At 54.4% G+C, this 12,582-nt stretch overlaps 1 protein-coding gene and 1 long non-coding RNA gene across 8 annotated transcripts in view; one reads left to right on the top strand and one right to left on the bottom strand.

Annotated features, from left to right (window-relative positions):
- TTLL3 (tubulin tyrosine ligase like 3) overlaps positions 1-12,582 on the bottom strand; it is a 42,563-nt gene that overhangs the window by 19,717 nt on the left and 10,264 nt on the right. For 3 of the 7 annotated variants that reach the window (XM_045290053.1, XM_045290055.1, XM_045290051.1), the window contains 6 exons: positions 12,116-12,264; positions 9,169-9,412; positions 7,617-8,052; positions 3,404-3,576; positions 2,286-2,324; positions 15-948 (listed from right to left, as the gene is read on the bottom strand). In XM_045290053.1, the coding sequence (XP_045145988.1) occupies positions 567-948; positions 2,286-2,324; positions 3,404-3,576; positions 7,617-8,052; positions 9,169-9,412; positions 12,116-12,264 (1,423 nt within the window). In that variant the 3' untranslated portion in view covers positions 15-566. Of the gene's footprint in view, positions 1-14; positions 949-2,236; positions 2,474-3,403; positions 3,577-7,616; positions 8,053-9,168; positions 9,413-12,115; positions 12,265-12,582 lie in introns of those variants that run through there. The other 4 variants (XR_006680050.1, XM_045290052.1, XM_045290054.1 and 1 more) reach the window with 4 other exon arrangements.
- Positions 1,326-8,755, top strand: LOC123521662. The gene is made up of 3 exons (XR_006680052.1): positions 1,326-2,808; positions 3,527-3,632; positions 8,544-8,755. It is a non-coding gene; the product is annotated as an uncharacterized LOC123521662 (long non-coding RNA).

Genomic DNA, 12,582 nt, shown 5'->3' with positions numbered 1-12,582 from the left:
CCCATGCTTTCTGCTGAGTTGAATATGCGTGCTTTTTTATTTGGCTGTTTCCGACCCCATCCAGACGGGGAGCAGAAGGGTTAGATTTTTTTTTAACCTCCCCACTTAGGAAGACTGAAATACATTAAACTTGCATGAGAGCACACAAAACACATCTCTGTATTTTAAGGGATCCTTAGAAAATGACCGCTCTTCGGATCAAGCAATAGAAGCCTTCCTCTCCTTCCTCGGGAATCTTTCTCATCCCTGACCCCTTGTAGAAACCACCGGCTCTGCTGCTAACCCAAAGGTTACAGGTTCGAATCTACCAGGGACATGTTAGAAGAAAGAACTGGGTATCTGTTTCTGAAAAAATTCAGCCACTGAAAACTCTGTGACGTGTGTGTGTGTGTGTGTGTGTGTGTGTGTAGCTGATGCCATGGAAACTTGTTTTAAATCCTTATCAGGAACCCTAAGAAAGTTCCCACGGCCCTCGACAGTTCTGCACCCAAAGGTTCTGGTTCAGTTGCTCTGGGGGGAGACCCCAGCGTCAGCCCTGGCTAAGAGACCTCCAAAAGCTCTGTTGTTCAGTTGAGGTTGGAAACCCACCACTCTGACTCAGGGTAACAGCTCGCTCGGTTTTCTGTTCTAGGTGTCTCGACATACCAATGGATCCCTAACCAGGAACCCATGTCTCTTGTTCTGCCTGCCTTTGAAGTCCCCATCCACTGGCTCTTGCCGCTACCTGTTCTGTGGATTGCTTTGCCCCACACTGTCATGGGTCCCCACTGGGGGCAGCTGGCGGTGTCGCGCTGGAATCTGTGTCCATTCGGCAGTGGCAGTGGGCTGTTCGCAGGAAGCCGAGCTCCCCATGCTCTGGAGGGTCTCTGGGTGCGGGCGCGCACATCCTCCGTGCCTCGCAAGTCCGTTTCCTGTGGTTGCCATAGCGCATTGCTATGAAAGGGGTGGCTTAAAACAACAGAAATAGATTCTGAGTTCCAGGAGCCAGAAGTCTACCACCAAGGTGTAGACGGTACCACACCCCCTCCATAGCCTTCTAGGGGAAGAGTCCTCTCCTGGCTTCTGGTGGGGTGTGACTGTATCACTCCCACAACCTCTGCCCCCGTGTCACGTGGCTTTATTGTATCTGTCTGCTCTTCTGTCTCTTAGAAGGGCGCATCCTGGACTTGAGGCTGAGGCAGTACCCAGGATCATCTCTGGTCAAGAGCTTAATGCCATGTCCAATGACCCTTTTTCTAAACAGAGTTCCACTCCCAGGTTCCAGGTGACACGTCGTTTGGGGAGCCACCACTGAGCCCACTACAACTAGGAAGTACCAAGCCCGCCCACGCCGCTTGTTGGCTAGTTCATGTTCCAGTAACTTTGGCCTCTGTTAGAGAGAGAAGCAACTCCCACCCCCAGAGAGGGGGTCTGCCCTGTGTGTCCTGCTGTCCAGTGTTCCTGTGTCTGAGGGGTTTGTGGCCATGTGGCCTGGGGCCAGCCCTGTAGCTTTTCTCAGGCTCTTTCCTTCCCCATAAATTGAGACTTCCCTTGGCACCACCTCCCGCTGCCACCGCCCCCCCCCCCTCCTCAAGGTTCAACGATAACCAGGGGAGTGGCTACCTGGGAAGCCCCGAGTGTCCTCGAGAACTCTGGGCCTTCTTGCCTGGAGGGGTTGCTGATAGTTGGTCCCCAGCTCTCTAGGACATTAGCATGCTGGGACCTTGAAGCAAAGGCTTCCTTCCGCCTCTTCCTTCACCCTCCAAGGGAAATGGAGCCAAGCCCAGACCACTCTGCCTGTTTTTTATTGGGTCCCGAACTCAGGACAGAGGCAGGGGGTACTGAAGCAGGGCTTTCTAGCCTCGCACCCCCTCAGGGTCCCCAGTCTCCTGTGTGCATCAATAGAGGGTAGAGGTTCTAGGAGGTTCAACCTCTTCTTGAGGCCTGCCTCAGCCTTGGGTTGGTTGCAGGGTCTGGCCTTGAGCTTGCCTTTGGCCTTGACCTTTCTGTGGGTCATAGGAAGCACCCCAACATCAAAGGCTAGAGGTCTCAAGGTGCTTCCCGGATGGGGGCCATGCAGGCTCTGGACAGCAGCAGCCTCGGTGTGAAAGGAGGGGAGGGGAGGGAGAGATGATCAGAAAGTCTGTCCAGGAAAGGGCTCGGCTCAGGAAGGGGGTTTCCAGACAAACGGGCTCTTCCCTTGGGGTACCACCCAGCCTGGGCCTGCCCTCTGGTTGTACCCTCCAGCCCTGACACCAGTGCTCAGCCTGGCCAGCCAGCAGTGCAAGTCACCATTGAAGGCCCACCTTGTTTGGTCTCTGGCTGGGTGCGGGTCTGTGCTCAGGCTGTGGGAGGACAATGAAGATTTTGGCCACAGGGAGTGTCATCCAGGCCTTCCCTGTGGTCCACAGTGCCTTAGAATCCACCAGCTTGTGCTGCAGCCTGGCGGCCCAGACCGGGGGAGAAGACAGCAGGCTGGGGAAGCCATAAGGGGCTGTGGGAGCGAGCAAGGCAGCTCATGAGGGTGGGCCTGGGGAAGCTGCCCCACTAGGTATACACTGCGGGCAGGGTGGAATGAGGGTGTGGTAAGGGCAGCTGTGTGCCCCTCCCACCCCCGTTCTTCCAGAAGCCACGGGAAGAACCTAAGGTTTGGAGACCAAGAGGCCTTGGTCTGCATCCCAGCCCTGCCCTGTCTGAGCTGCGCAGCTTCCTTAAACTTCCAGATTCCTCTCGTCTGGAAACTGGAGGAGAGCCCCTGTCTGGGTGGTTGTGAGGACCCAGGGAGCCGGTCTGGTAGGGACCCGGTGTTCGTTGCGGAGTGCTGCACAGGTAAATATCAGTTCCTATCCTCCAGAGGTAACTGTGTGGGGGCCAAAGCCGAGAAAGCCAGGGCTTTGGAGAGAGCAGCATGGGGACGAGTCCTGCGTCCTCGCAGCTTTGGGAAAAGTAGAACTTCCGCACAGGAGCCCGCTTTGAAGCGGACAGTGTGCACAAGTACACGTTTGGTTGCGTGTTTGCAAAAAGACTTGGAAAGTGACCCTCGCTTGCTGAATGGCTCTTGGGTGGTGGTGGGGGCCAAATGCAGGTCATTGGCAAAGTCTTGGCAGGGTAGAAAGCAACTGCCTGGGGACATTGGAGAGGTTGGGGACAATGGTCTTATCCAGGACCTGGGGGGGTCTTCGAACTCAGAGACAATGTGTTCAGGGGGTACAGTTGCCTGTCCCCACCAGCAAAGGTTCCCGAGCACAGGCAACCCCTCCTGTTGCAAGGGGGGTCCCGCTTGTAGGGACGGGGCCAGACCAGGGCTGTGGCATTTCTCGCCTTGCCTTGCTTCCCCTTTCCGGGGGCTGAGGTGATAGCAGTGGGGTCTGGCTTCTCCGTGTGCCCCAGGCTCCTGGCCCCAGCAACTTTCCTAGAAGCTGACCTGTGGGCGGGGGCCCCCGAAGCCTTGCCTTCCCCACAGTCTCGCTGGGGCTGCAGGTGAGGGAGTGCCGGGCGGACAGCCATCCGCCGGCGACACATTGACGCGGGCTTCTTGATGTTGCAGCCCTCGACCAGGAGCCGGATGCCCACGTACTGGGGCACGTCCACGGCCGGCTGTGGGGGAGAAGAGGAAACGAGGCCTGCTCAGTCAGGACCCAGGGCAGAGCGAGGTGAGCGAACTTCTGGGATATCTGGTCAGGAAATGTTTCCGAACTGAGAAGTAGGAAGCCCACCTCTGTCCACTAAGGGGTCTGGGCCTAAATCTGTATCTCACTGGAACAAACTCACAGCCATCGAGTCAGTGCTGATGCAAGGCGACCCCCTGTGGGTTTCCAGGGCTGTAACTGTTGACTGTAACCAACTAGTCTAGTGGTTGTGAACTGCTGGCCGTGCAGATGGCAGCCCAATGCATAGCCATGACACCACTAGGGCCTCACGAGTCTGTTATCTAGGGGGTCTCACAACTATGAGACTAGGGCCCTGGGGACTGGAAACCCAGAGGAGCGGGGAGTCCTAGGCATGCCCCCACTTGCACCTCTTCACCCCATTGCCACCCACTGTCACATGACTGCACTCCACCCCCAGCCCTGCCCCCTGCCAGGGACAGCTTCCATAGAGGGGTCTGAGCTGAGATCTGCAGACAGATAAGAGCCCTCCGACCCTGCCTAGTGCCTCCAGTAAGCCCAGGTGACAGTCGAACAGAAAGTATGCTTTTTCAGGGGACTCCTTTCTGCAGCTGCGCCCCAGGAGTCCCCTTTGACCAGGACAGCACAGAAGCCTCTGTTTGCTAAGGCAACGGCCAACCATCTGCTTGCTGGGAGTGAAGTGTGTGTGTTGAGGGAGCGAGCAGTCCACTGGCTGGGAAAATGACCGTGGGCCTGGTCAATGTCTCATCTCAACAGTGAGGCCAGGCTGGCTGGGCATCTGAGACAGCGCACCCAGATTTATAGCCTGAGGTAAGGCTCAAGACATCCTGACACACGGAACTGTAGCCAGAGATGAAAGAGAAAGAAATATGTAGCCTAAGACCCAAGCATGAACTTATTAACGGATTAGAAAGCAGCTTCCGCAGAGCTGTGATCCCCACTCCCCTTCGAATGTGTTCTTCCCAACGAGGTCGATGGACAACATCGCCGCCCTCTCCCACCTGGGGGGGGAGCCTGCTTCACCTCTTCTGGATTGATCCTATGCTTAAATAAAACTTCGGCTTAACTCTTTGATGTGTGTGTGTGTGTGTGTGTGTGTGTGTGTGTGTGAGAGAGAGAGAGAGAGAGAAAGGAGAGGGAGGGGGAGGGGGGGAGAGAGGAAAGAGAAGCGGCTCTCTGGCCCTTTACAAATCACAGAAGTGAAGCTTGCTGGTCCTTCCCATCCCCCAAACCCTGTGCTGAAAGTGGGCCCTGGCCTTCTGCTGCCCCTGGGGGCTGAAGGTCACGGACCGGGGACCATGTGCAGAGACCAGGGACACAGGGAGGCATGGATGGCAGTGGGAGCTGAAACCACCTGTGTGAGTGGTTCCAAGGAGCACAGACAGCCTGCTCTGGAAACTTCACCCAATTCGCAACCGTTAAAAAAGGAAGCTCGGCTGACAAAGGCAGAAGGAACTACAGAATTAGAACTGTATCGTTTTGCAACTGGAAAAACTGACAAGCGCACACCATGAGGGTCCAAGCAATTCTGTCAAACATGAAGAGCAGGCAGGAGAGTGTTCGGGGGCTTCTTCAGCGAGACCATGGCAGACTTCTGTGGGCTTTTAGTTTCATGTTTGAAGCCCCCTGTTACAACACGCGCACAGCCAGCTTACAGATGACTTGGTAAGCACCTAGGGGCGGCTGCAGCTCACAATGGGGAGATCTGGTAACCGTCACCTTAAAGCCAAGGTCAGACTTGGCATCACCTGTCCAGAGGCCTCTGACAGTGGTGCCTTGTGATCCCATATAAGGTACGGAGCACCACCCCCTCCTCTCCTTGGGTGCGTTCCTGCCAAAAGTGCTTAACCTGAGCCACCCTCAGCTTCTGATCTAACTCCTAGTTCACAGGACTTTGAGATGGCGGAAGGGCATGGTACACACCACAAGGAGACGGGGCAGTTCTACAAAGCAACCAGCCACTCTTGAAAAGCTCTGGGGGGAAAAGGGGTGGAGGGCAGGGCTGTTCTAGATCTAAAATGATTAAACAACCAAATGCAAGGCATGAAGCTTGATTCAATTATGGACTTTTTAAAAAAATCAACTACAAAAGGCATTTGGAGGCAACCAAGGAAAGTTGGCAAATGCAGACACATTATCTGTCTCCGTGGGCAGGCGATATGCCTTTGAGGACTAAGGTGCATCTGACCCAAGCCGTGGTTGTCTCCCTTGCCTCATATGCATGGGGAAGTTGGGCACTGAGTAAAGAAAATCGAAGAATCAGTGCGTTTGAATTGTGGTGCTGGAGAAGAATATTAAAAGTATCATGGACTGCCAAAAGAGCAAACCAGTGCGTCTTGGAAGAAGTATGGCCAGAGTGCTCCTTAGAGGTACGGATGGTGAGATTTCATCTGACACACTCTAGACATGTTGTCAGGAGAGACCAGTCCCTGGAGAAGAAGTTCATGCTTGGGAAAGTGGAGGGGCAGCATGGAAGAGGAAGGCTCTCAAGGAGATGGACGGGCACAGTGGCTGCAACAATGGGCTCAGACATAAGAATACTGGCAAAGATGGCCCAGGACCAGGCGCTGTTTCCTTCTGGAACGACTGCACAGCACCTAAACCCATCAACAGTCTGCACACGGAAGTCCTGACTCCATTCTGGATCTCGTGTCTTGGACGGTGTGAGGCAGGGATCCTGCTTGACTTTCTGCAGGTGGAGCTCGTTTCCCAGTACCATTTATTGAAGAGACTGCTCATTCATTCCATCACAGGGACTCAGCACCACTGCCAACTGGCCACAATTGCCTGGCTTAATTTCTGGGGGCTCAATTCCATCCCATTGGTCTGTGTTGGCTGTGATACCAGAACCAAATGGCTCTGATTGTGGCAACGGTGTGTTCTTCTTGCTCGGTGCTGTTGGGTCAATTCCAACTCGTAGCAACCCTGTGCACAAGGGGACGAGACACTGCCTGGCGGGGCCCCGTCCTCACAACTACAGTCACAGTTGAGCCCATTGTTTGAGCCACTCGTGACCCACCTGGTCAGCCAGAGGTGGGAGTCCTCCTCCGCTCTTCTTTTTCAACATCAGTGTTGGCCATCCGGGCCCTCTTGCAGTTCCACATAAAACTGAGGAACTGGTTTCTCAATTTCTGTAAAGAAGGCTGCTGGGATTTCGATCAGGCGATTGATTGATTGATTTTAAAAGCTTGTCTGGTTCTATCCATCCGTCCGTTCATGTATGGACTCATCTTCCGTGATTACAAGTACAATAACAGTGATAACGGCAGCTACCTCACATGGATCCCGATGACGACGCCCATGTACCGTGACACTGCCAACGACGTGTCAGGCCCTGGCCACCACAGGCCATCCCCGTGGCACCACAAGGTGCCAGGCCCTGTTCTGACATGCTGTCCCGTGCCAGCGCCTCTACTTCTACAACCACTGCGCGAGGCAGAGACCGCGGTCATTTCCACTCTACCAATGAGAAACCCGAGACCCTCCTGAGTTTAGGAGCATGTCCAAATTACATAGCTCGTACCTGCTGCGCCAGGACTTAAGACTCAGAGGGGTTCCAAAATGGATGCTCTTTGCGCGATGCCATATGGCATCGCGGGAGACCCTGAGCTGGATGAACGACCAAGGTGCTCCGTCGCTCGCTCGCTGGGAGACCAGAAGTCTAAGTCCACCTGAGGTGCTTCAGAAGAAAGGCCTGGCGGCCGGCTTGTGCAATACCAGCCACGGAAAACCCACGCGCTCTACTCGGACACCCAACTCAACAGAAACGAGCGGTACCGTCTCTCCCAAAACATCATCCCCAGCTAACACCCATGGCATCCTCTCAAGCCCCATGAGGAGGATGGGGGCATCCCCTCCACTGTACGGCTGAGGACTGAACTCAATTACCGTGGCAAGGCTGGCTCACTGACAGGGACAGTGCTTCCCTCAGGGGCTGCCTGGAAGAGGGGAGGGGCAGAGATCCCGAGGGAGGAGTGTGTGCCCCGTCTTACCAGGCGGCCAACTCACCTGCTTGTAGATGAGCTCGAAGGCTCCAGTGTCACAGTTGCGGTCCTGCCGCCGGTCAATGACCACACGCAGGGTGTCAGCTTGCACCCCGGCACAGAGGCGGGCGGTGACAGCCGTGGAGGGCGCCATGGTGGGGCTGGCGTTGATCTCAATCAGCCAGGGCCTGAAGTCCTCCCCAAACACAAAGTCCGCCCCATAGAGCTCGAAGCTGGCCTTCCGACCCTGCACGGTGTCCTGGGAGGTCTGCAGTGCATGGACCACAGCGGCCTTCATGCCGGGCACAATGATGGTGGCCCAGGCCTCTGGGGCCCCCATCTCCTGCAGGTGGAGCTGGAATTTCTCGCTGGACCACATGTTGTCCGGTGGCAGCTGCGGATGCCGGCGGCAGGAGTTTTCCAGGTGTTTCTGGATGGAGTTGTTGCACAGGTGTACGGAGCTGGGGCACAGAGCAGAGAGCTGACACCCTGGCTCCTGGCCTCTCCCACCCAATCTGGAGCCAGCCCAGGGGCCACCTGTGACCATTCAGCTTAAGAGGGTCCCTGCTGGGATAGGGGGCAGCTAAGGGGTACAAAAGCTAGCTCAGGCCTGCTCAGGGCCTTGGGTGCCCAGACATCCCTCTAAGGCTAGCACCAGCTGACAGCAGCTACAGTGTGAAGTGCTCTATGCTTAATCTGTTAACCCTTCCAGTGCTGGCACCTAAGAAGGTGGGTGACAGCGATGTAATTGTATCCCCTTTAAAATATGTATTAGAGCTTTAGACCCTGTACCTGTGGATGTGACCCTGTTTGGAAATAGGGTTTTGTTTTGTTTTTTATGTTAGGGAGGTCATGATAGAGCAGGGTGGGTCCTAACCCTCACTACTTCTGAGTTATGAAATTCACTTCTGTTGCTCCCCTGTGACTCTGCGCTGTGTTTTTCTCTTCCTAGCAAGCATCACCTTGTAATGTGCTGGATCCTTCGACTGAGGGCGTGCAGCGCCTGCCAACTGTTTCTCCTGCTGGAGTGTAAGCAGCCTGATTGAATCACGTGTAACTCCTCCATTATAGCAACTGCACTTCTGTTGGGCCCAAGACCTGGGAACTGTAGCTTGGGCAAGCTGACACAGATTACTGAATACTCTAAGTGCCTGAAACAGTAAATGGCATACAGTACCTGGTAATTATTGATCAGATGCCTTTAAGTGTGGGTGAGTGGGTGGATGGATGGATGGCCTCCCTGTCTTCTGATAGAGAGTTTATAAGGCCCCCACCCAAGAACGTGTGGTTCTACTGCACTAGAACTGCCTGTGAAGGAACCTGGTGACTGCTGACCACAGGGTAGCAGTTTAAGCCCACCAGCCACTTCGCAGGAGAAAGATGAGGCTGTCCACTCCCATAAAGATCTCAAGTCTGAAAAACCCAAAGGGGCAGTGCTGGTCTGTCCTGAAAGGCCTCTGAATTGGGATCAACTCCATGGGAGTGAGTTTGGTTTGCATCTGGTAACTGCCTGCCTGCTGGCCATCTCCCGAACTCAGACTGGGAGGGGATGGGAGGTGAGGGGTAGGGGCGCTCACCTGTCCAGGTTCTTCAGCGAGAAGGGCTGCGTGGAAAAGCGGATGTAACTATCTCGGTAGAACCAAACGGTGAGCGGGTTCCAATCAGTCACCAGGAACCACTGTCTCAGGTCAAACTTGGTGCCAAAGATGAGCAGAGGCCTCTCGATGTACTTCTGCACTACCCACTTGCCGTCCTTCATCACCAGGGGGTTGCAGTCCACCAGTTTCAGCATCTCCTCCAGGTGGTCCATGCACAGAATGCCTAAGGGGGGGGGGGGGCAGGTTAGGTCAGGGGTCAGAACCAGGCCAGGGCTGGAAGCAGGCCACTCAATTCAGAGTTCATCTCCCCCAAACAAGGGTCAGGTCAAGGAGGAAGGTGCCTCCCTCCATCGGATGAACCCTTCCTTTAGGGAAAGTGCTACGTTGGCCCAGATGCTTTCTAATTCACCAATGGTTTGACGGAGCAGGAATAGGTCTGGATAAAATTTCTAACTCGGGCCTGACACAAAATCCTGTGTCAATATTACTTTGATTAATCTTCCCGACAATACTTAACAGAACATAAGCAGCAGCAGCACAAATCAGGTGAAACCAGAGGTTTCAACCACATGGTTGAAACAATCTTTCCCTTCCAGGGCCTTGTGGATACTCGGCCCCCGTCTTGTGTATGTCTCTGTTTCACAAGACTGTGTGTGTCAGGGATCTAGAACAGGCTTGGTACATGGGAAGCATTCAGTCCACGTCTACTCATATCCTCATGACTGTTCATCATCTGTAGAATAATACAGTTCCTAGCAATGGAATCGCTGCCTCTCAAAGGTATGTGCCTTTTCCATGTTTATCCTGCCAAGTTGACCCACTCCTTGCAAGGAGCAGTGGTGGCCTGGTGAGCTCCGCACTGAGGGGCTAACTACAAGGTCAGCAGTTTGAACCTAACGATGGCTTGGAAGAAGAAAGATGAGGCTGTCGGCTCCTGTCAGAGATTTACAGTCTGGGAAACTGCAGGGGCAGTCGACTCTGTCCCCTAGGGTCACTCTGAGGCAGTGAGTTTAAATCAGAGTGCCGTTTACATTGATCTGCCAAGATAGCCTCATCAATTTTCCCTCCCAGCAAGGATGTCTGGAGCTGTGTGTGTCCCTGCGTCCCACTCAACTCTGTCCATGATCACATCGTTTCTTGTGCCTGCTAGGGCGGGAAGGGTACTGCATTGACTTCATCTCTTTCTATGCTTACAAGGCACTCGGGGTAAGATTCAGAATCATGCTACACCTCCCTCACAAGTCCATCTCTCTTCTTCACTTTGGACCCACAAAGCAGCTCGGTTGCCTGCCAGTGGTGGCAGAATAATGGGTCCCAGATCTGTTCTCAGATGACCAGGCTGACCAGCAGAATCCCCAACAAGACACCACCTTGTGTAACCAAAAGTTAACAGTGGCTCAGTTTCCTCTCTAGTCATTTGTCCTATGGAAATAAATGGGCCACAGATGTTCATCAGCACCGCTTAAAACAGCAATATAAAAAGAAAGAAAGAAAATAGAATAGCTAGCAGGAGGAGGCATTATTGCTAAAGGGTTCCTGAATTTCTGGGCGGTGGAGAAGTTTTAGAAATAACGTTAGGATGTATTTAATGCCACTAAACTGTACGTATGCTTAAAATAGTAAGTTTTTGTTTATGTGTGTGTGTAGAAAACCATGATACGATTTAAAAACATAAGGTCGGCAATGCTAATCTATGTGCTGCCAGAGAAACAAGCTAATCCTGGAAGCAGCACTGTCAGAATGCTCCCAGCAGGCAGGGTGCAGAAAGACCAGCCACTGGGCACACAGGCAGAAGGCTGAGCTGGCAGGAAGGAGTAGGGAGTGAGGGCGACCGGCATCCACACTCAGCAAGCGGGGAGAGTGCTGGTACACTGCAGGGACTGTCGTCAAACAAAACACCTACGAATTGCTGAGTGGAAAACCCATCCGCTCCGCTAAGTTCCCCTTGGATTACAATTAAAAGTTAAAAAGAAGCCAAAGAAACGAAGTGAGATCAGTGGGACTTCAGCTCACAGACTTTGCGCATGTTGTCAGCAGAGACCAGCCCTTGGAGAAGGGCCTCCTGCTTGGCGGGAGAAAGAAGACCCTCCAGGCCATGAGTGGACACAGCAGCTGCAGCAATGGGCTCAAACATAAGGATGATTGTGAGGATGGTGCAGGACGGGTGTGTGTGTGGGGGGGGGGGGTGTTCTTTTATGCTACACACGGTGCCTGTGGGTTAGAGCCTGACAAGGTCACCTCCACAGAAAGGTTTCCGCTCAGTTACTTGTTACAGGTGGCTATCAATGGCTCCAATTTCCCAAAGAGGACAGACAAGGCACCGAAGAGGGTTACCGAGGTGCTCAAAGCCTTGCAGAGTGAGAGAGAAGCAGGCTGTCCTGCACCACTGTGCATACCCACACAGAGGTACCAATCCAGTCTGTCGACTGGGAGAGCCAGACCTGAGCATCCCCACATCTACCCAGACTCTCAGTGAGTCCTGGTGGCACAGTGGCTCAGCAGTGGCCTCAGGGTCAGCAGTGTGAAACCACAGGGGGCAGTTCTGCTCTGGCCTCTAGGCTTGCTCGAGTCGGAATGGACTGATGGCCGTGGTTGGAGGGCAGAGGGGGAGGAGATGACATCATCTTGACAGTCAGTGTCCGGCGGGAGGCCGTGGGGGGTGGGGGTGGGGTGCGCACTCCCTGCTGGCGCTGTGCTGAGCTCAAGCTGAACAATCTCATTCAGATGTAGTGACCTCCATTTCACAGAGGAGGAAATGTGAGGCTCAGGTGATGTCACCGTTCAACATCACACAGCTTGTAAGTAGCAGAGCTGGGATTCAAACCCAGGCAGTTTGTCTCCAGAGCTGGCACTATTCACCTGCCTGGCCTCTGGTGAGGGAAGCGAGCTAAGGGGTATGGGTACAGGAAGCAGGGATGACCCCCACCTCGTCCACGGGACTTGGCTCCTGGCTTCACGATCCAGATGTTTCGATCGCCTTCCATGTCGATCTGGGGCACCACCGCCCGCAGCTGCTGTAGGATGTCCTCACAGCGCTGCACCTGAGCGTCCAGGTGCTTCAGTTCCGCCCCCTCACTGTGGGGAGACAGGGAGGCATGGGGGACTTGGACAGGGCCAGGCCTGCGGACAGGTAGGTCAGCAGGGCAAGAGAGACCCAAGCCCCCTTGGCCACAGTTCAACCAACCTCTGAGACCCTGAGAAACAACCTAAATCTCCATCCAGACCTATGGGGCCGAAGCCCCCACCCTGCCTGGGGCACCATCCCAGGAAGGGTGGGAAAGTCCCCCTGCAGTGCTCTTTCCCTAACCCTACCTTTGTCCTTTCCCTTCAAGGGAGCTCCTGCTGATGAGAGGGGAGCCAGGGCGTTACAAACGTCATCCCTAAACCTCCCCA

The sequence above is a fragment of the Echinops telfairi genome, unplaced genomic scaffold, assembly GCF_000313985.2.
Source record: "Echinops telfairi isolate 266 unplaced genomic scaffold, ASM31398v2 ScPeMD7_31;HRSCAF=116, whole genome shotgun sequence".
Lineage (NCBI taxonomy): Eukaryota > Metazoa > Chordata > Mammalia > Afrosoricida > Tenrecidae > Echinops > Echinops telfairi.
This window is presented reverse-complemented; position numbering and strand designations above follow the sequence as displayed.